Source organism: Sciurus vulgaris (assembly GCF_902686455.1).
Source record: "Sciurus vulgaris genome assembly, chromosome: 1".
Lineage (NCBI taxonomy): Eukaryota > Metazoa > Chordata > Mammalia > Rodentia > Sciuridae > Sciurus > Sciurus vulgaris.
Window position 1 is genome coordinate 115,433,177 of NC_136461.1, and position 23,810 is coordinate 115,456,986.

At 40.9% G+C, this 23,810-nt stretch overlaps 2 protein-coding genes across 13 annotated transcripts in view; both read right to left on the minus strand.

Annotated features, from left to right (window-relative positions):
- NUP210L (nucleoporin 210 like) overlaps positions 1-4,257 on the minus strand; it is a 130,660-nt gene extending 126,403 nt beyond the window's left edge. The window contains exons 1-2 of the mRNA XM_079152687.1: positions 3,385-4,257; positions 1,621-1,757 (exon numbers count right to left, since the gene is read on the minus strand). Coding sequence (XP_079008813.1) covers positions 1,621-1,757; positions 3,385-3,566 — 319 coding nt within the window. The 5' untranslated portion in view covers positions 3,567-4,257. The remainder of the gene's footprint in view (positions 1-1,620; positions 1,758-3,384) is intronic.
- Positions 4,258-5,077: 820 nt separating this feature from the next.
- TPM3 (tropomyosin 3) overlaps positions 5,078-23,810 on the minus strand; it is a 28,009-nt gene continuing 9,276 nt past the window's right edge. The window contains exons 3-10 of one of the 12 annotated variants that reach the window (XM_079152614.1): positions 20,381-20,514; positions 18,715-18,832; positions 18,528-18,598; positions 17,109-17,184; positions 16,283-16,345; positions 16,031-16,100; positions 14,786-14,864; positions 5,078-6,143 (exon numbers count right to left, since the gene is read on the minus strand). In XM_079152614.1, coding sequence (XP_079008740.1) covers positions 6,140-6,143; positions 14,786-14,864; positions 16,031-16,100; positions 16,283-16,345; positions 17,109-17,184; positions 18,528-18,598; positions 18,715-18,832; positions 20,381-20,514 — 615 coding nt within the window. In that variant the 3' untranslated portion in view covers positions 5,078-6,139. The other 11 variants (XR_013765982.1, XR_013765983.1, XR_013765984.1 and 8 more) reach the window with 11 other exon arrangements.

Here is a 23,810-nt window from a genome sequence, read left to right on the forward strand (position 1 = left end):
CTTAATGAGACCCTATTTTAAAATAAAAACCAAAAGGGGCTTGTGGGTGTTACCCAGTGGTAAAGTACCCTGGGTTCAGTCCCAAGTACTGGGGGGGGGGGCGGGGGGGAGTAGATTTTAGAGATGTTTTTGTTTTGTTTTAAATTGATTCTTTTAAGAAATGCTGCATTATAGCCAGGCAATAGGAGCACATACCTGTAACCCCTGCTACTTGGGAGGCAGAAGCGAGGACCATATGCTTGGTAATTTAAAGAGACCATATCTCAAAATAAAATAAAAGGGCTGAGGATGTAGCTCAGTGATGAAGTGCTTATCTAGCATTGTATGTATGCTCTGAGTTCAATCCCTATTTACTGTAAAAAATATATATAAATAAATAAAATTTTAAAAGCCATACAGATATTTCCAGCCTATTAATATGGTCATGAAGTGCTAGAAATAAAGGGATACCAAGACTCCTGCCCTGATTTGAATACAATAGCATTTCTTGAGCAGTTTTAGACGAAAATAGAATACAGTAGTGTGTCTCAAACTTTATTATGTATAAGAATGACCTGGCAGGGGCAGAGGGAGGGGGCTTAAGAGTAATTCAGTGGTAGCATATGCTCAAGAAACCCTGGGTTTAGTCCCCAGCAAACAAATAAATAAAATTTAAAAATAAAAAGAGGAGCCAGGCACACACAGATAATACCAGTGACTCATTCCATTACTCATGTAATCCCAGTGACTGCAGAATAAATAATTTTTAAATAAATTTTAAAATAAACAAATAAATAAATAAAAATAAAGAGGCTGCAGGTAGTTCTGTGGTACAGTGCTTGCCTAACATGTGCAAGGCCCTGGGTTTGATCTCCACTACTGAAAACATAAATAAATAAGTAAATAAATAAAAAGAAAAAAGAATCATCTGGGGAAAGAAAGGAAAAATAAAAACAATCACCTAGAGAACTTGTTAAAACACAGGCCCCTAGGCCCACCCCAAAGATTCTGATATAGAAGACTGGAGATGGAGCCTGAGAATTCACGTTTCTAACAAGTTCTCATGTGATTTGAATGATGCCAATAATTCATGTTCTTAGCCCAGACTTTGGACTTTTTTAAAAAAATTGTTTGTTTAATGTTAGGGACTAAACCCAGAGGTGCTCTACCACTGAGCTACACCCCAGCCCCTTTTATTTTTTATTCTGAGAGAGAATCTAAGTTGCCCAGGCTGGCCTCCAACTTGTGATCCCTGTGGCTCAGCCTCCCAAGTTACTGGCATTATAGGTGTGTGCTACCACACCCCACTACACTTTGAGTACAAAGGCACTAATCTTTGTACAGCCTTTTTCCTCATTCCAGACCAATTTTAGACCTTATCACCTAAAGTAGTTCTAGATGAATGATTACTTCCTCCCTATATTGATTCAAACAACTAGTGTTTCCCTGGTATAAGTCACCATGAAAGGTGCTGTATATACTAAAATGGAAAAAAGAAAAATTGTCAGAATATGATGCCACAATCAGGGATTATTTCTCTAACTCTTATCATCTGAAGTCAATACCATTTGTATTACTCATCTATATATTGGACCATTCTACCCCAAACAAAGTGTTACATAGTTTTTGCTCTCAACATACCTATTTCCCGAGCAAGAATAATACTGCTGAGGCGTATGGGTTGGGTAGATTCAGCAATAAGTACAGCTCTTTGGGAACATAAGGTGCCATTTTCATATAAAGGCTCAACAGTAACTGCGTCATGATGGGTAGAATGCCTGCCAGAACAAAATACTTGAGAGTATGAAATACATGGGTTAAAGTTAATTTTTGTTGAAGAGATTTCTGTGTCTTCAATTTTTACATGCTACCCCATATACTAAAATGACACTCTTTAAAGTAGGAACATTTGCTGGGCACAATGGCACTGGCCTGTAATCTCAGGAATCAGGAAACTGAGGCAGGAGATCATCCTCAGCAATTTAGCAAGACCTTCAACAACTTAGCGAAATCATCTCAAAATAAAAAAATAAAAAGGACTGGGGATGTAGTTCAGTGGCAAAGAGCCTCTGGGTTCAATCACCAGTATAAAAAAAAAAAAAAAATAGGAATATTGTTTAGGGAACACAAGAATTGAAATGGGAGAGATGATCAGAACTTTTTCCTAGTGATTTTTTGTGCAAAGTTCCCTAAATTATATTCCTCCCTCAAAGTTTAAAAGAAGATTAATGTTAAAATAAGATTGATTCTTGCCTCCATCTGTAAAAATAGCATTGATGTTTCCAGTAAGAGGGAGGACTTTTTCATACTCTGAGAAATGATTTCCTCTAATCCTAGAAACGGGGCTGCTATCTAAGATGGAAAAGTTGGCAAAATTATGAGGTGTGAATCCAACACAAAACGCCAAAAAAATTCATTAATATTTCTGGATGGATGAAAGGAATAGTTTTCAATTCTGGGAAGATTCCTTGCACTATCCTCTCAGTTGGGAAATACATCACACTGGCTCATCTTATAAGCTTAATTCCCCCATACGTCCTCATAAAATGAAGGATGAATTTCTTTCTTGGAAAAAACTGCATTGCTTCTTTTAGGAGACAGTAAAGCGAAATCTACTCCACTTAGGAATGCTCTGATGTCTTAGAGCTCACTTTGGTTAGGTTCCCTCAGTACTTAGATAAAATAGGTTCTCTCACACTAGAAAATCATGTCAAGAAGCTCACTGTCCCACAGTTGAGTACCCCTTGTCCTCAAATTTCCAATGAGGCTCCTTGTATAAGGGGGGGGACAACTTTTATATCACAGGCAGATCTCATTTCCACCCAGGATGATATTCCAAGAAGCTTACCCTTTGTGGTCTCTGAGCCTCAGTTTCCTCATAAAATGGAAGTTAACAATACTTACTTCTCAAGACTGTAAAAAGTAAATTAGTTAACATATGAAAAGTGTCTAATTAGGTACTCAATAATCAGCTATTGTTTTAGGACCATCTTGTCCTTCATGGGGACTTTCACACCCTATGTCTTTCTGCTTCTGAAGTTTCCTCAGATCTTGGAAACTCCCTCTCTCTCATTGTTTATATTCTATCACACTGGGGAGTCAACCATATCTATGGCCTCCAAAATGGGGCTTCCCTGTCCCGACAGCTGTTCACAGAGAGTCCCCGGCCCAACACACACAGTGAGAAACAGTTTCATATCCCAAGAATCTCTCACATAAGTAGGTCACACCACATGCGGGTCTGGCCCCTCTACCCCCAGTGACATCATACCCTTCTCTACAAAGCAGGACCCGTCACACCAAGGGATTACACAGCACTCCTGTGGAGTCTTACAGAAGTAACACTTCCCATCCTTATTGGATGGGATGGCGGTACATAATCTCATAATCCCTCAACTCCCTCACCAAATGTAGCAGCCCCGCTGTGCCTCCAGCAGGAAAGGCACCCGGCCTGGCTCTCGGCCAAAGGGTAGCAACACTTGTGGCACGTTAAGTTTGTTGGCTAGGGTCCCAAACAAAAACAGTAACAGCGACAGAAGGCGATGTAGACGCAAGCAAAAGAGCACTGTTGCTCCGAAGTTTGTCATGGCGACCGCCAGGTCTTAGGTTCCCGCCCTGCGGCAGCTCTACATCCGCACCAGCCAATCCGAAGGCACTACGTTAGCAGGAGGTGGGACTTTCCTTGCTCGGAATTGTGGGAATTCAAGAAAATGAAGTCCATAGCCAAGGTATTGCTTTTTTTTTTTTTTCTTTTAAGGAATTTAAAGGGCTACATTCCTAGAATTGCACTGTAAGTGTTGGGGGTATAGCTCAGAGATTGCGTGCTGGCCTCGCTTGCTTACTTGCTTAATATAAGGCCAGGGATTTGATATCCAGTACACCCCCTCACCCGCAAAAAAGAATTATGGCAGGTCTTTTTAATAGTAAGGAAAGAGCAGAAATGTATATAAAAAAGTCTCCAGGTTTAATTTCTTATTCTGTTGCTTATTGTTTGGCTCCTAGATTGGAAAAAAAAAAAATTTTTTTTCCCCTAAGAATTTCCAGTCAGCATTGGTCTGTGCCTATAAACAGAAATTTTCCAGTCTATAAACAGCTGGACTTTGTCAAGGGAGTTCTGTAATTTTAACTAGGAAGTCAGGTACACATCGCACTTCAAGGTCAGAGTGCAGGAAAAGCCAGACACTTGCATCTCAAAGGCAGCTTTGAAAGCCATCCTCTCATACTGCCCGTCTCCAAATACTTAGGGAGCACTTGTTAAATTAACTTTTCTCCAAATCTCCAATACAGTTTACTAAAACCATACATATAGGATTATGTGATCAATATCATATATTAAGTAGCACAATAAATCCATGGTTTATAATAATTCACGATTGTAAAGAAAAATGTTTAGTTCAGCCTGAAGAGGCCAGTGTTAAGTGGTTTAAAGGTTTTAAAGGGTCTGACACACAATATTTCTAATCTTCACTTTACCCTGACAATGTATGTTATCTCCATTTTACAAGACAACACTAAATGATTTACATCAGGAAATACAAGTAGGAATTTGAGCTGTTTTGAACCCAGTCTTGGTCAATGTTAAATCCTGTTGCAAACACCCAATGATACAGCTCAACCTCATAGCTCCTGTGGAAAAAGCACATTTGGTTTAATAAATAAAAGTCAAGTAGGTCTGAGGGTTGGAGGGACTGGTTCTTTATTTCAAAAAGACACTTGTCAATATTCAGTATCAAAACAGTTGCACTATTGGTTTCTCTTTCTCCCAACTGGCCCCAAAGAGACCACAACAAAGGAGAGTACATTTTAAGCCAATAAGCTGCAGGATGTATACCTAACAGACCTCACAGAAACCTCATCTAAAAGTGGGGATTGGGTTGTGAAAGAAACATTGAAAGATCAGCACACTGCCAGCCCAGACTGCAGGACTCTCACAGCCAGATGGGGTGGCCAGGTACCCCAGCCCCAAAGATGCAAAGTTTCAAAATAATATAAAATTTAAAAAGTTTTGTACACGAGCTATTCAAGATTCTCTAGCACTGACTGATACAAAGCACAATGAGATGGCACTTTTAGATACAGCAGCTTCAGACCCAGAAAAGGGTGATGAGATGAGTTTCATATGGCTAAATCAGTGGCAAAAACATAATTTTCTTTTTTTCTTTCTTTCTTTTTTTTTCAAGGAGACAGGAGAGCAATTAAGTGGTCACCTCAAGATTAAGGGGCCCATGATCCATTCTGTGAACACCTGCAAGGGGTAGAGATGGGAGAAAAATTTGGTCTCAGGGCTAAGGATATGTATGGCTCAATGGTAGAGCATTTGAGGAACATGCAAGAGGCCCTGGGTTCAATCCCCAGCACCACAAAAACAAAAGGTCTCAGAGGTCTCACCATCTTAATTTGGTCATTTCTGATGAAAAAAATAATAATAATAATAAGTAAAAAATAAGAATAAAGTTGTCTAAAGATACCTTAAAGCTAAAAACAAAACAAAACCTGAATAGCACGGTTTTTGTTATTTGGCTAACTCCTCTTGGAATCACCTTTCTGGTTTGGCTGGTACTTTGCACAGAGCAATGAGGTTTCCCATAGTACAGTCTTTCCCTGGGCTCTGTTTGGCTTTCAGTAAGGCAGGCCCATTCCTCTTTTCCTTCTCTACAGAGAGGGCAATAGGGATTAGGCTGGAAAGTTACCTTCCAAAAGTGAGAAAGGAATTAGATTGCTGCTTCAGAGCTATGAAATTATTTGGAATGTTTTACAAATGGTTACTGTAACAACAAAAAAAGTAATTACAAAATGTGTACATCACAACATGCTTTTAAAGACACTTTGCGTTGTGCTCACATTCCCTTAAATGTTGTTCCCAAAAGTGCTCAGCCTTTAGCCCAGCTGGAATCTCTGGGAAGAGGCAGAGACAGTTTGGTGAAAAAGACAAGGGGGTGGGGGTAGAGGGGGTGTTGAAAGGAGAAAGCAGCCTTCCAGTTAAAGATCAGCCCTCAGTTTCAAGGTCAGCTTCAGGCTGGCTGGCCTCAGGCGAAGTCAGGGTCAGAGGGAGGAGCAGCAGCAGGGCGGGACTGGGGAGCTCTACATCTCATTCAGGTCAAGCAGAGTCTGGTCCAGCATCCTTTGTGTACAGAGGTGCTCCTCTTTGGTGCATTTCAGCTTATCTAATGAGGATAAAGGAGAGAAGTTATCAAAAGTAAATTTCCAGATCTGCCCACTCACTGGACTTGCTCCTGCTTCAGGGAAGCTGCAAACTAAGAAAGCAGCTGCCTTCTCAACCACAAAAGTGAGCTATTGCATCACTGGGTTTCTGCAGGGCCTCTGTTTGGCCTACTGATGTTGCAAAGTTGCTGTACTTCCTGGCGGAAGGAGTGGAGGACCTTATCAGCCACTTCCTCTCCCTCCCACACCCAACCAAGGCTTTCAACTTCAGTCACTGAAGGGGCAGACCTGAAGCATCAGCCATCCACTCTTCTACGTTTTGTGCATGGGACAATATCTACTTGAAAAGGAGGTTCAATGAAGTCTAATCATTGCAAACAAGGATGGGCAAAATATTTCTACCAATAGAAACACCAGAATCTCAACTTGAAAAGAGCAAGGAAAATCTTCATGTTTTCTCCAAAAAGTAAAGGGAAAAGAAATAATTGATGGGATAAATAAACGAGCCCTCATGGCTAAGCCAAAGAAAACAAAGCCAAAATACCATCCAAACATACTTGTAAGAATTTGTAAGTTCTTTCCACAGCCATTAATCAGAACTTGCAATTAAACATAAAAGCAGGAAAAGGAAGCAAGAGGGAAAATATTAGGAAGAAAACCAGTGGCTAAACATCAAGGAGCATCTCATCTGCTTAGCAAAGCAAACCTGAGTGCTCTAGGGAGGGGAGGAAAATATTCAAACCTTCACTCAAGAAGGTGATGTCAACAAAAGACCCATATTCACATCCCACACCCTTCTTTCCCTTCCCTTTTTTCCACCCAGTTGGAAGGGCCCATCCCTGAGCCTGCAGATGAAGCAGTTACAACATCTTGTCAAGTCAGTCTCTTTATTGTTAGAAAACATCCATGCAAGGGAACATATCCTATTGTCAGCGCACACATGAAAGGGCAGCAGGGAAACGTAGAAAACAAAATTCTCCCAAGTTCTCTCACTATAATCTCAGGCCCTTTCCTTCATAATTCATAATCTCAAAATCTTTTAAAGGGATAAAAATGCAGTATTCAACTGTTCTAACTTAACAGTGCTGTTAGGATATCAACAGTATTCTAACTGCCCCAATTAAAAAGCAACTTGCTTAGGGCAAAATAATAACTTTTTAAAAGACAATCAGGTTTTTTTTTTTTTTTGCTGGGGTCCAGGTCAGTGGTTTACTGGGCATCAGTGAGCCCTGCCCATCAGTCACACAGATCATGCAGCGTTAGCTTCAGCTCATTAGAAAGCAGGCGGTTTCGCTCAAGTTGGCTGTAGAGACGCTCTGCGGCAGCAAAGGAGAGGAGGGAAAACAAGAGAAGGAGAGGAGAAAGAAGAGGAGAAAGAGAAAAAGGGAAGGTTAGTAAAGTACCAGAAGTAAATCTGAGTCTTTCAACTAGCTGGTTTGTATATGTAACATGCATCTGTAAGGCAGGATGGAGCAAGGAGGACTCAGAGAGAGGGCAGGAAGAGTCAGTCAGTTGGTGGAAAAACGAACAGAGAAATAAGAAATTCGGACTGACAAGTTGGTTGGACAACATTGAGGGAGGAAAAAAACGAAACAAAAAAACCTCCTTCACTGTATTTATTCCTTGGGTTGAGAAACTGAGACAAATGAAAACAGGGCAAAGAGGGAAGATGCAGTTGGCTTAGAAGAAATTCATAATAATCAAGGTTTGAAAGGAACTGGACAATTGAACATATTGCTGTAAAAGCACTCAACACAACATTACACACAGTAGATTGGGATAAATATTCCCACCCACCCAAGTCTACTTTTTTTTTTGTTTGGGGTGGGGGTAACTGGGGATTGAGCCCAGGGGTGCTTTCCCTGAATCACATGCCCAGCCCTTTCTGATTTATTTTGAGACGGGACTTACTAAGTTGCTGAGGGTCTCGCTAAGTTCTGAGGGTGGCTTCAAACTTGAGATCCTCTTGCCTCACCCTCCAGAGTTGCTGGGATTACAGGTGTGCGGCACAGCACCCAGACAAATGCTTTTTCTTGTAGTGTGATAAACCCAACTAAGAGGCCTATCCAATTTTCCCTTATTTTCTAAAAGAACCCCAAAGCTGTGAGGGTCAACAGTGTGCCAGTCCATTGCAAAGATCTACTACTGGCATAAGTCAATCATGACTACTCTGCCCTTTTTTTTCACCCTCCTTTCCAGCTAGGGGTGATCACAGTATCCAGTTCTGGACAATGAAATGCTGGGAACTTCTGGGAAAAAAAAAAAAAAAAGGTGAGCTCTCCTTCTTGTCTTAAAAACAGATACAATGACTAGAGCTAATTATTTTAACCTTAAGAGACTCAAAGAAACCCCAGCTATATCATAAACTACCGTCATTCACAGCTAGACCTAGTAAGTGATAAAAACAAATTCCTTATTTATTTATAGTACCCTTATGCTTTTTCTTATAACCCAAAGCATTAATGATACAAAGAGTTAAGTGCTCATGGGGAATTCAGATCCATCTTAAAAACAGGGATAACAGAAGTTTAGGTAAAGGAAATCCACTCATTTCTGATCTACTTCTAGTATTAGCCTCTGAAGTTCTCAAGTAAGTTTCTTCATGTTTTATAGCCTGTTTCAAAATGATCTCAGAACCTCAATATGAAAAAGATACTTTTTCTGTCCTAAAATCAACTATATCTGGCACCTTGCTTCCCGGGTAAAGGCTTCCCCTTGTTCCACCAGGAAACTATGGGGCAGTTTCCCCATAGTTTTGGTTCCAATAATACTTGACACTTTATGCACACTATCAACACAGAAAGCATGTATGTATATAAAAAGAGCCTGAGAGGGAATGATACTATATTTAAGAGCAGAAATTAGGGCTGGGAGCAATGGTGCATGCCTATAATCTCAGACTTGGAAGACTGTGGCAGGGAAATAGCAAGTTCAAGGCCAGCCTCAGCAACTTAAGGAGACTGTCTCAAAAAATAAAAAGATTGGGGTTGGTAGGGCACTTGACTGGCATGCGTGAGGCCCTGGGTTCGATCCTCAGCATCACATATAAAAAAATAAACAAAATAAAGGTCCACTGACAATTAAAAAAAAGTTTAAAAAACAAAAAGTAAAAAAATAAATAAATAAATAAAAGCTCAATGGCAAATAATAATATATATCTTACTTTAGCAATTTGGAAATAGACAATGTATTATTATTTTAACTACAGGGAAAAAAAAAAACAAAAAACAAACAAACAAAAAAAAACCAGAACACTTGCCTATCATACATGAGGACTAAGTAGAATCCCTAATACGGAGAGTTAGAGGCAGGAATTAGGGTAAATTTCTTTTATTGTAAGGCTAAGTCTTGAGCCAAGGGCCTTGTACATACTAGATAGGCATCCTGCTTCTGAGCTATACTTCCCTTCCTTTTTTTCATTTTTGGTACTAAGGACTGAACCCAGAGGTATTTAACCACTGAGCTACATCCTCAGCCCTTTTTAATTTGAGGCAGGGTCTCACTAAACTCACTAAATTTAGGGCCTTACTAAGTCCTTGGGGTTAACCTTGAACTTCCAATCCTCCTGTCTCAGCCTCCTGAGTGGCTGGGATTACAGGCATGTGCACCACCACTCCTAGCCCCTGGGGCTTTAAAAATTGCACTTCCCATTAAACCAGTGGTTTTGTTTCTGTTTTGTTCTAACAGACAGGGTTGTTATGTTGCCCAGGTTAGCCCTAAACTACTGGATTCTAGTGACTCTTGCCTCAACTTCCTGAGTAGCTAGGGGCTACAGGTAACTGTCACCTGGATAAACTAGTGATTCTTATTGCCCCTCATCTCCCCCAGAGAAGATTAGAAATATATACAAGTAGGTTTTTATTGTCTCAATGGCTCTAAGGTATTTACTGGGCAGGGGACAGAAATATGCAGGATCATTTTGTATGTTCAAGAACTGTCCTACATTAAATGACAAAGCTTACCATTGAGAAGCATAGTCTATAAGCTCCAAGAGGCCTGGTGCTGCACTAGTCTTATTGCTACAGAATTCTTGGTAAAACTTGGGAACTCTCATTTCTCAAACTGATGTTGTATTATACACAGATCTCTTTTATGTCCACATTAGTTTGTGTGATTCCCATTCCTATCTCAGCAGAGAAGGGTATTATTAGGATCTTATCCCTCAAAGTGGCCTGGTCAATGAGGGTTTATTCCATTTAGGGAAGAAATAAAGAGACAAGGTGTGTGAGTATTTTATTGCCTTACTAAATAAATCCAGAATGCAGAGTTCCCTAAAAATTAAGGTCAGAAAGACAAATGTCAGTTGTCTTTTCACTTAGCTTTGAACTCTGCTGTAATCACTAGAAATTCAGATTGGATACTAGTTCACTGAAGTTCTTGGGTTCCTGGAAATAGTAAAGCAAAAAACAAAACAAAACAAAACAAAAAGAAAAAACAAGGCAAAGCAGAGAACCCATTGAGTCTGGTAATTTACCCATGCCCAATTAATCAGCGAATAATCCTCTGGAGCCAGGGAATATTTGAACAATGTCCCACAAAAGGAAGAAACTAGGGTGAACTGAGATAAGTCTGCCAAACACAGTAGGTCACTTCCTCCCATAAGGTAACGGTTCAGTCATACTTTGTTCCTCATTCAAACTACGGGAACAGCCTGTGGTTCTTGGAGGGGAAGAAGTTAAGGGGCCGAGTGCTTTGCTCCAGTGCTTGTCCCTAACCCCACAGCCAGTCCAGGCTCATCAAATAACAGGATATAGAGCTCCTTCAGGATAGAGTAGTAAAACAAGGAATAAATTGGGCACTTCATAGTACTTCATGTTTTACTCTGCTGTCCCAGCTTGTAAGGCTATCTTTGCTCACAACAGTCCAGCCCATGGAGTAAAGCGGGTGCTACCAAAGCTGTAACACCTCCCTTTTCTCTCAGTTTCGATTCTTTTCTTTCCTTTCTAAGAAACCTTTCTTTGAACCAAGGCTGACTTCTGCTCAAAATATTAAATGTCTAGAACTGTACTGATCCAATAGAGTAATCACTAGCCACATGTGGCTAATCAGATTGAAATGAACTAAAAATAAATTAGAATACAATTAGAATTTTGGTTCCTGTCATACTAGCCTAGACACATTTTGAGTGCTTATTAACCACCATGGCTAATGACTACTATATTAAACATCACTGCTAAATGGATAGTACTGCGGTAGGCTATCCATATTGCCGGTATTTTTTTCTACCAGTACTCTTCTGTCCCTTGAATACAGTTTCTCCCCTAGACCTTAATGCCCAAATGTACCCTTGAATTATTGAATTATCAATGTTATTAGAGTATCAAAGTTACCTTTCTTTCTCAACCTATCTGCTGACATTAAGAACCCCTTGACATATTCTTCTCTCCCTTTTCCTGGCTCCTCAAGCCAGGATGATGTGACCTCCTTACTTCTCTAACATCACCATATTCAAGTTTTAAAACCAGGCACCTTGACTTTTGCTTCTTACATTCAGAGGCCAAGCTCTTCCAAATACCTAACTTCAGTGCCATATTCCTATCACTACTCTAGTTCAGACCCCAATTACTCTCTCCCTGTAAACTGCAACAACTTAACCAAAGAGTCATCTAAGAATGGCAAATTTATTGCTAGTTGTATGTATTCAAGCAGTATGTATCTGAGATGTTATATTTTATAAATATATATATATACACACATACACACACACACTCTTATTTATTTTTATGGATATATATATAACCATTTCCCCCCCGGTACTCTACCACTAAGCTATATCCCCAGCCCTTTTTATTTTGAGAAAGGATCTTGCTAAGTTAAAGTTGCCAAGGCTGTCATCAAATTTGCAATCCTGCTGCCTCAGCCTCCCAAGTCTCTGGAGTCGTTTTTTTTTCTTTTCTAGTGTGCATTAGGAAGATATTAGCACATTAAACCTTTTGATTTCAAAACAATTTTCTAGAGTAAGAATGCCAAATTTAAAAACAAGAGATTTGAAGGAAAAAATGTAGGCAGCATGCAAACATGGCAAATGTCATCAAAAACAGTGTGCAAATGACTGAGAATTCAGTTATCATCTTTGTGCAGCACCTCTGTTAATCTGCTCCCACTCCAATGCAGTCTTCTTATGTAGCACTCACATCATAAGATGCCTGTTCAAAAAACTCCGGGGGCATCTCAAAACTTATACTAAGTAACATTAAAACTGCCCAGTCTGATTTCAGGATTTGACCTGTTCCCCTCCTCTAAATCTACTTTTATAGCTCTTGGGTCCTTCCCACCCCTCTCTATGCCTTTATTATTTTGTTTCTCTTAAGGCAGAATGCTCCATCCGCTCTTCTTCAACTGAATTCTGCTCATTAAAAATCTAATCCTTTGGAACCCAATGAAAATGAAGATTCCAGTTTTAACATGTTTATTCAGTATCAACTATGTGCGTTCTGCCATGAATTTTTCCTAACCTAAACATCACTGCTAGAATTAATCTTTCCTCCTCTGAACTCCATGAACTTTATTATTTGTGGCACTCATTACACAGGATCTCTACCTTTATGAATATTCTCTCATTCTCTTCCTAGATTTCAAGCAACCTGAGAATGGGAATGGTGAGTCCATCTTCAAGTCCTCATCTTAACACTTCTATATCTATAAAATACCAATATGTCTGCTGAATAAATCAATCTGTACCTAATTCTCAAGGTTATGTTGGCAGAAGAAATGGTATTGACAGAAAGAAAACTGAATTTGACATGAGACTTTAAGTTTTAAATTAGGGAAAACTCCGCCTGGCTGTAACTATTTAAGATAAAAATAAGTTTTAAATATATATTCCACTAAAAATATTACATGGGGCTGAGATTGTGGCTCAGTGGTGGAGTGCTCGCCTAGCATGTGTGAGGCACTGGGTTCGATCCTCAACACCGCGCATAAATAAAATGAAAATAAAGGTCTACAAACATCTTTAAAAAAAAAAAACCAAAAAACAAAAACCAAAAAACTACATGAACAACACTTAGGTGCTTAGATTAATACAACTGGCAACTATACTATTAGACTGAACTACCTCTGCTGTGTAAATTGTGAACTGAAATGTTGATATTTAATTTCCATGATATGAACCAGGAAGAATTTTGAAATTTATGTATGTAATAAATCATTACCCTCACATGTACATTATTTGAAATATGAGTAATTGGTTGTGCTAGTCTTTCCAATAATTTACCACTGTCTTATATCCCACTTGCACATGCTATCAGGCAAATGGTAGCAGGCCTCAACTATGTGAGAAAGGTTTAAAGAAAAAAATGCAAAGTTGTTGAGAATTCGATCTATTTTGTGTTCTTCTCTGACTTGGAATGATATAATTAGTCAATTTCAGTAATAATATACACAGGTCCACTGGGTACCTGGGGATGTACTCTGAACCACTGATAAAAGGGTAAAAGTCTCTGAACCCTACTGTATCAAAGGAGAACATAAAGAGAGAATGGAAACAGTCTAGGCAGATGATTTAAGTTGGAAGTAAAAGGACTCAGATGGTCTCATTTAGCTCAAGAATCCCAACACTAGAATTCCTATCCTAGGGACCCTCTATTAGTCTCCCATTCTGACAGACTTCAGCCAGGCTTAAAAGTCAGGAAAAAACAGACACAAAAGTGGCTTTGATTATATTAAGTCAGCGGAGGGGAAGCCTATGATAGCTGTTCTCCATATCAAACCCCCAAGGTTTTGCAGCAGCTTTGTCAATGACACAAATGCAGGGTGGCATGAGGCTTTCAGCAGCTTTGCATTTTAATTTGGGGTGGGGGTAGAAGAGAGTACATAGTCGTTTTGTGTCCCCCATGACCCTAACGCCTTGGGGACCAGTCAAGCTGACCCAATGGAATCCAGAGCGAGAGTGGGGCGTTGGGTTCCCCGAGGAAAGGGGCAGATCCAGAACAGAGCAGAAACGATGGTAGTTATCTGTATGAAAAAGTAAGGATACTCTAGGTGAGAAGGACTAGCATCAATCTAGATAACAATCTGGGAGAAAGGAAGAGAAAAAAAGGAGGAGGCTGCAAGAAATGATAAAACAGAGCCAGACACTACAGCCTGTGACATTAGGCTTCTTTTCAGGGTTAATGAGAAGAAGAGGAAGATTAGCGTCAAGGATCAAGGATCCACAGCAAACAGAAGTAGTCCCCAACAACTCTTTTTGGTGCTGTTTACTACTTGGCTTACTTCTGGGACTTAGCTCAATTCTTAGGTGAACTGGCTTTTTCTCATCTCAGATATTTATTGTGAACTTTAACATCAGGGCACAAATCAGGAGGCTTGCTCTCTAGGCCCTATTCCAATAGTTGTATAGATTCTACCTTTAGCAGTATCCCTTCTAAGAGGACTATATTTGAGAAATGGAAGAAAAATCAATATAAAAGATACCAATAATAAAAAGTATAAAAATCACATGTATATCAGGGTTCTACCACAGATCCAATATTAAATGCCTCCCCAGCTTTTGCCAAACAAGTAACCAGCACCATTGTTTAAAAAATAAGGGTAGAGAATCTAGTTTTCAAAGGACAAAAACCAAAGCACACTATGCATAGCCTGTACCCCCACCCACCCACAAGCCAAGATCCCAGCCCCACTCTGCTGTCAAGATAGTTACATAGAAGTCATGTCATTGAGGGCGTGGTCCAGCTCCTCGCTAATGGCCTTGTACTTCAGTTTCTGGGCATAGAGCTCATCTGGACAGGCACAGGAACCACAGGGAGGAACGAGGGGATACAGTGAAAGATATCAGAAGCAGATGAAAAGAGGGAATCATTAGAAATTAGGACAAGTGTGACCATGGGTCTAACACCAGAAAACGTCTATCCTGGTAGCCATGACTGGCTATTTTCAGATCCACTGTTTCCTAGGACCAAATGCACTTCTTGATGCCTCTGTTGGGTTGTAGCAAGAGTTCAACATGGGCACAGTCCTGTTACCAAAGGCACTCAAGAGGATACCCCTTTCCACCCACTAACCCAAATCCTATCAGTGATAACAATGGTTTCAATAAACAGAAAAGGGAGAATGCACACATCCATAGTGACATTTCTTGGCCTACCACTTGTGAAGAATATTCATGGCCCCTTTGCTCTATAAGGTGCCTCTCCAAACTATTTCAAAGAACATCCTACCACAAAGAGCATACCAAGGGAGCACATCTCAGAGTTCTCAAAGCAAAAGATATTTTCCATTGTCATGGTGGATGCAGTATACAGAAAGCCCCTGGTCAGTCCTGAGACAAGGTTATTTCCCAGCTTCATCTCTTGGAGAGGTACCCTACAACTTGAGTGGTGAATGAAACTGCCAAAAGTAGCCAGGGGGTGATACACATCCTTGCTGCCTTCTGAAATCATGGATTCCATTTCAACTTGCCAACTAAGGATTTAAGACTACTAAATTAGAAGTAAATGCAGATATTATCAGTCTCCTCAAAGGGAAGGAGGCCAAGTCCAAAATATTAGGCATTCTTGTTTCAGTACTAGGGATTGAACCCAGAGGTGCTCTACCACTGAGTGACATCCCTGGCCCTTTTTATTTAATTTTCAAACAGGGTCTCACTAAAGTGCCCAGGCTGGCCTTGAACTTGCAATCCTCTTGCCTCAGCCTCCCAAGCTGCTGGGATTACAGGCACGTGCCACTGCACCTGGCTGGGTAGTAGTCTTATTAAAGGGAAAGATTAAATGTAAAAATCCAATTCTAGGGTTTGATGCACTTCACCTAAGTATGGACAGGATGGGGCACATCATGTGTGCCAAGTCACTACCAATTCTTTTTGGTGTACAAGAAAAAGGTTACATGGTCAATGGGCAAGGTCCTCCTCTACATGTGTCTATTTAAATCCCTCTCCCAGGCTCCATACCTTCCAAATCATCAATTGTCTTTTCCAGTTTGGCTACTGATCTCTCAGCAAACTCAGCACGGGTCTCTGCCTAGGGAAAATAGAAAACCAGCCAACATGAGAGATAGCAATTCAAAGAGATGGATCTCTATTTCTTCCACTTTCTACCTCTAGACTAGATTTTCAGAACCTAAACCACCCAATCTAAGTCTACGTGAATTTCTCATATATATTTAAATGTTCTGAGTCCTTCCCATTAATCCCTCAACTCACCTCCTTGAGTTTATCAGTAAGAATCTTTATTTCTTCCTCATATTTGTCTTCTTTTTGAGAGTACTGTAAGAGAAGTAGAATAAAAGTTTCAGAGTAGAAATTAGTCCTACAGACAATACCCCCACCCCAAGACATTTACTCCTATTTTCTTCTTCTTCTTCTTCTTTTTTTTTTTTTTTTTTTTTTTTTGGTGGTGCTGGGGATTGACACAGGACTACATCCCCAGCCTCCCATCCCACATTTATTCTTATATTGAATAACCTTTTATATTTAATGTGCTGAATGATCCAAGAGTTCAGAGCAAGGCCCAATTTTAGACAACCAGTTCTCAAAGTTCATCTATTTCTTTATAGCCATGCTACCCTGAGTAGACCAGGACTTTTATTTTTAAATCAGAGTTAAACTTTGATCTTATTCATGTCATGAATGAGCAGGAATAGAGACACCCTAAGTCAACATGACTCAAACCCTCCCCCATGATAATAAAGAGAAGTCATCTGTCTTGACTGCTCATTAGTTTCAGAACTAATTCTATCTGTTGTCCCCATTTATTTACAAGAAAGTCTACAGGGACCTTGATCATGCCTTTCAGCATAGCAATACCAGTCTGAGAGCACAAGACTTAGCCAAGACTATGAATTTATTTTAACTAAACAATCAAAGTGCACAGGAGCTAGCATTAAACCCAGGATCTGGACAGACAGTAGGTGGGGAGGAAGAGGACATTTCTCACTGGATTATAAGAAATGGGTATCTCCAGTCTTTCATCAAGGGCAGGGCTGGGCCTAGGCCCCAAAGCCTGTCACTTTCACAAACCAGCCCCTACCTTCTCCGCCTGAGCCTCAAGAGACTTGAGGTTGTTGGTGACATTCTTCAGCTCCTCCTCCAGCTCAGAACACTTACTGTGAACATTTTAAATACCACGGGAAAGGAAAGGGGAAGAGGAAGAGAATAAAAAAAAGGGAGAGAGACACACAGATGTGAATTGAACCTATCATGTAGAGAGCTGGAAGGCATATTGGGGAAGAGAAGCTCCTTGGTAATCTGAGCAAGCAATAACCCTCCTCCCTCTACCATGGAACATGTCAGAAGCAGCTGGACCCTCCTGCTCAGAATGTTTGGACACTAATAAAGAAAGAATGCTTGATAGAAATTACTACCAGGAACGAGTCATAACTCTACCTGGGGTAGAGATGGGAATGGATGCCCAACCCAAACAGGCCCCCAAATCACCCCAGGGAAGGAGAGACCCTGTTGAGAGGCAGTGAAGCAACTGGGAAAGAAAGGATGAAAGATGCCAAATAAGTGGAGTATGGAGCATTCCATGAAGAGATGAGAAAGCACTCAACAAGTCAACCGGTGGAGGGGAGGCAGCTGCAAAACAAAACAAAACCAAACAAAACCACACTATATGAGTAACCTCTCTGTGGGTTTAATGGTTAGTACCTTTTCTTCAGCAGCATTCAGACACTTCAGGTTCTGGTCCATCAGTCTGATCTGCTCATCCATCTCTCGGCAACGGCTGTTAGTGATAGTCACGGGGATGGCACAAGCCAGGTTGTGGGGAGGGAGAAAGGTGAAAAAGGAACACAGCAAAAACAAAAACAAAACAAAACAAACAAACAAAAAAGAAACCACAACAACAAAAGAAACCACACACACAAAAAAAGCAGCAAAATGAAAAAAAAAAAAAAAAAAATTCAAAAAACATGAAAGAAACACCACCATGGTCATGATATGTTATGTCTGGGAGAAAGGAATGCAAGGGAAGCACAAATATATATGTATCAGCACTGACTTTGTTATACAAGGCCAGGAAGGTACCAATAGGGGAGAAGATAATATCTGCCTCTGCCCCAAAGTTCCCCAGTAAATTGGCAAAGTGGTCAAAATAGAGACCAGCTCTTAAGTTAGTATAGGCATTTCAGTGCTCCAAGGAGAAAGATCTCCCAGGTCAAAGGACCTATAGGATCTTCCAGTTAATTGTTTACCATCTATTAGTCTTTATATTCCCTCAATTTGTAAATCTTCCCAAGAAGAAATTAGCAAGCCTCATTTGTTACCTGTTACTGGTCAAGATAGTGAGGAAGCCCAAAGCCATTCTTAGAACCTAAAAGCACTTAGAGATGACTTCTACCCTGTAGGCCCTGTTTAACAAGGTTGAAAGAATGCTCGTTTATACATATTAGTGTCCAAGCCAAAAGGAAAGGAACAGTACAGCAAAATTTGGGGAGCGGATACTCACGACTCTGCCAGCTCAGCTCGTTCCTCTGTGCGTTCCAAGTCTCCTTCAATAATCACTAACTTACGAGCCACCTATATGAAGAGATTCAGGTACAGCTCAGGGAAGCAAAGAAGGAACTAGTTCCCTCCTGACTTTTTGCAGAAGCCTGATGTCATTGAAGCAAGGACAGAGACAGAAGTTGACTTACCTCTTCATACTTCCTATCTGCTTCTTCTGCAATGTGCTTAGCTTCTTTGAGTTGGATTTCCTGGAGTTCCATCTTTTCTTCATCTTTTAGGGCCCGGTTTTCAATAACCTTCATACCTCTGCCAGAAACAGCATGAATGCAGCACTGACACTCTTGAGTGCCATCAACTCCACTCCAAGGGACTCACAGAATGGACTCAAAATTGCACCTTTTAAATTCTACTCCTCTCAGTCACTCAAATGGAAATCCTGTAGCATCACTTGCACACCTGAGCTTCCTTCCTTCCTTCATTCTTTCTTTCTCTCTCTTCCCTTTTCTTACAAAAACGATAGACACTTGCTAAGAAAATACCTAAGTATATCGTCTAAGGGCATAAAGTTAAAACTAACTCCCTTCTCATTTCTAGTCTTGCTCCTTAGAGGTAAGATCTTCTTTAATCCCTCCTGTTTTATATAGATATATGCAAAAAAAAAAACTCCATCCCTACATCCCTACTTCCCCAAAGGAATCACATACTACACTATTCTTTCTTCACTTTCCACCATTTGGACATGAGTCTACCATAGTGTACACATAGCTGTCTCATTCATTTGCACAAATGCCCAGTGTTAATATATCCTAGCAGGGCACTTTTAATTCTGAAAAGCCTTAGTTCAATACCATGCAAGTTTATGTGCACCCTCTACTGTGACTTGTTTCTCAACCTCAGTCACACATTAAATTACTAAGGAATTTTAAAAATAGCAGTGTCTGGGCTCCTCTTGCAATTAATACTAATTGAACTGGGGTGGAATCCAAGCATCCCCTCCTATGCACCCCCTTGATTCTAATAGTACAGTCGGGGTTGAGACGCTTTAGTAGATTGCTGGGCTCTACCTCCAGAGTTTTTAATTCAGTATATCAGGTAGGAACTGAAAATTTTAATTTCTACCAAGTTCCTAGATGTTGTTCATGCTGCTGGTCTTAAGACTTGATTTTGAGAGCTTATTTTAGGGGAACTAATCTCAAACATGGAAGTGTATGATCCACAAAATGGAAGCTACATGGACGACCCTCTTTTAAAGAGTATTAGGTCAATATATAGAAAAAAAATTACAAATGAGTCACAGGGTCTAGGTAACCCTTACTCCATCTTCAAGGGAACAGAATATGCAGAATGGAAGAAAAGAAGATTCTGTAATATGTTACTATTTTTAAAAACAGGTCTGGCTTGGAGTGGTGGCACACACCAGTAATCCCAGCAACTTGGGAGTCTGAGACAGGAGGATTAAATTCCAGGCAATCCTCAGCAATTTAGTGAGGCCCTAAGCAACTTAGCAAGACCCACCTAAAAATAAAAAATTAAAAGGGGTGGGAATGTGGCACAGTGGTTAAGCACCCCTGTGGCTCAATCCCCAGTATATCCCCTGCCCCTGCAAAGGCAATGGTAGAACATGTGGGAGGCCCTGGGTTCAATCCCCAGCATCACGAAAAACCAAAAATAAACAAATCTCTAAGGAAGTTTTGTTCAAAGAGTCATTATGTACTTATCTTTACCCCCTCCCCGCCGCTGGTTTTTTTGTGCCAGGGACTTGTACATGCAAGGCAACTGCTCTATCACTGAGCTACATCCCCAGCCGATAAAATTCTTTTGAAATCCACATTCTCTCAGGTTCCCCCTACATACCTCTCACTCTCATCAGCAGCTTTTTCTGCTTCCTCCAGCTTTTGCAGGGCAGTAGCTAGACGCTCCTGAGCACGGTCCAGCTCCTCTTCAACTAGTTGGATCCTACGGTTCAAGGAGGCGACCTCAGCCTCAGCCTGCATTTGAATGAAAGAATGGAAAAGGGAAGCAGAGGCACAATGAAAAGAATTGACAGTAAGATTGGGGTTGACTACCATGAAGAGGTGAGATTCTAGCAGGGTAGAACCTGTCTTAGTTCAGATGCTAAAAGATCAAGCAGACAGGAAGAATATATGTATATATCTATCCCTCCCTTTCCTACCAGTGAACTCCCAAATGTTCCACAGTAAGAGTGCTTAAAAACCTCAGTTCCATGCCAGGCATAGTGGTGCACGCCTATAATCCCAGCAACTGAGGAGGCTAACGCAGGAGGATCATAAGTTCAAGGCCAGTTGGGCAATTTATTAAGACCTTCAGTGACTTAACAAGAACCTGTCTCAAAATAAAATTTAAAAAAGGTCTAGGGGTAAGGCTGGGGTTGTGGCTCAGTGGTGGAGCACTGCCTAGCATGTGTGAGGCATTGGGTTCAATTCTCGGCACCACACATAAATAAAGAAAATAAAAGTCATCAACGACTAAAAAATACATTTAAAAAAAGGTCTGGAGATACAGTTCAGTGGTAAAGCACTTGCCTAGCATGCACCAGGCCCTTGGTTCAATACCTAGTACTATTGAAACAAACAAACGAACTAAAAAACCCCTCAGTTCCTTGTCCAGATTGGTGACAATAGTACCACATCCCCTCTAGATTTAGTTCAAATTCCTAACACATTAGGGTCAGAAAAGGTAGCCAGAGAAGGGTTCTTTCTGCCTGAGTTCTGACTGGGAAGTGTGTTTCACTCAGCAACTGTCTTGTAAATGTCTCATACCTCAAAAACAGAAAATAAGCAAGGCTCTTAAAGAGAGAACTTTGGATTATCCATTAATTTACTGCTTAACTCCAGTTGTTAGCCTTTTGATTACCTTACCCTAATATACCAGGAGATAAACAAGCCAAGAGAATGTCTTCCAAACTAGCCTTCCAGGCTGGAAAGCAAAAGAATGGAATACTGGGATACCTACCCCCATGCCTTCAACATGTCCCCTCAACCCCTCGAGTTCACAAGGAAGAGCAGTTTCTGGCTAAAAGTATCTGCTTTGGTGACATTACCAAAAACAAAACAACAACAACAAAAAAAAAAAAACACAAGAAAACATTTCCAGCATTTCTTCCTCCAAATTTCTGAATCCTTTCTATTTCTCTTGTCGTCCCCTTACCTTCATTTTCCAATACAGCTTTATAACAACCCTGTAACAGACTTCCAAGTTTGAGTCCAAGTAAAAGTAAGGTTGTGTTACCGAATGAGAAACAAGAAAAGAGGAAGGCTGCCTGCGGGTGGACAATTCTAATAGCAGAAAAAAGTCTTCCTGCAATCGCTTTAACCATGCAAGAATTTAATCTGCCCTGCATACCACCCAGTTCAGATGCTTATCCAAGTGCCGGGTAAACATGATCTCTCCTCTATGGCCCAGACTGCCTGAATTCTATTACCCTGATTTCCTCTTAGCAGGCAGGGTGGCAGCAGCTTAGAAATCTGGGCCACCAGTCCTATGGGGAAGGATATAGCCCAAAAGACTCTTACTAACAACCAGGACTGGAACAAAAATTTCCACATACAAACATAGGAGGTTCAAGGGGCAACGAAAGGGGGGCAGGGAGTTGAGGCAACAATCTAGCCAGACTACAGAAAATCAACAAGTCTACATAAGCTGAAACTACTAAGAAACCATTTATGTCTCTAACTATACTATTCAAGACACCACAAAGACAAGTATTCTCTGGCTCTGTCTCTTCCAGGAAAACATGTCCCCTAGGACAAAAAAGATTTCTCCTCACAGACCCAACAAGGCAACCAGTCAAGAGCAAGTCATGCTATCAGGCAGGAACTATGAGATGCTGCAGTGCAGTACAATGATCTACCCCCTTTCAGACACCTAAAATGAAAACACAAAATATGGAACTAGATTTGGAGGAAGTTCATAAAATGCAAGTTCCCACCAGCTCAGTAGTTACCAGTAGTTACCCAAATTGGAATAGAAGGAGCTATGGGGGTGGGATTGCAGTTCCCATGACAACAAGCTGGCTCAAGCAGTTTCTCCCACAAATCAGCATTTACAATAGAATTCTTCATAAGGATGAAAAGGGAGGAGAAAACACCTCCTGGTGCCCTCACAAGAGCATGCGCACAGGAACAGGACTATCAAAAGCAGAACCCAAGTTGGGGAGTCCGTGCAAAATCTTCAGAGACCCCAAAGTTTGGGAGGTCCAGGACATCATTTTTTCTCCCCCTTTTCCCACAGAGAATCAGCAGAATCAAGATATGATACTCCTTGTAAAGAAATAAGAAAGACAACCTGACTTTCTTTCCCTTCAAGCCAGAGCCTATGCACAAAGCCTACCCCTTTAGGGTCAACAACAAAGTGGGAAGAAATTAAACGAAAAGGACTACCTTTTGCAGAACAGACTGGCCCTGGGAACATTACACTGTTGTTTCTAGTCTGCCTAGGTTTTAGCATGCTCACCCAGACAGGGTTTTGGCCTTTCAGTCTGCCCACCTCTGGCCCAACTTAGAGGATATAGTCTGAGGTTCTTCACCTCAAGTAAAAATAAGATTCTTCACCTCAAGTAAAAATAAGATTCTTCACAGCCCAGGAGGCAAAGATCTCAGGGGTGGTGGTGGAAGTGGAACACAACAGCAATTTGGTCACATTAGAAGATGGCTGACAGCAGCTTCAGCTATTCCATGAGCTTAGTTTAAATGCTACCATCCTCCACTCCAGAGAAAGTCCCAAAGTAAACCACACCCCTAAAGGCAAGAAATTGACAGGGCCCTGGTGCTTAGAGGCAGAACAGGGCCAAGGACAGAAGGGGATTTGCCTAAATCTGGCACTCTGCCACACTGGAGTTTCTCTTTTTAGATAAAAGCCACAGATGGAATTCAAAGGAAAAGAGAGTACTAGAAAAGTTAGGCTTCAGCCCTGTGCCTGTATGGGACTACTGGAGCTCACTGTGTTCACAAAAGGATCTACCAGGGAGCTAGATACCATGTCCTTGGGGAATTTAAATTTATCAAGAGGGAGGCAAGTTGGGAGGAAGGGAATAGAGTTATTTGCTGGCCCCAAAGTAAACAAAGGTGGAGCCTAAGTGGAGGCACTCAGAGCAAAGGGTTATTTGCCTCTTTCCTATGAGTGTGCTCTGGTACAGGGCAGAGAATGGTAAGCAGCAGGAAAGCAAATCTAAACCAAAGGAAGGTGATACCCACCAGACCCCACAAATAGGGAGAGAATCACAAGAGACAAACATTCTAACCTTCTCCAGAGACTAGGAATTTGG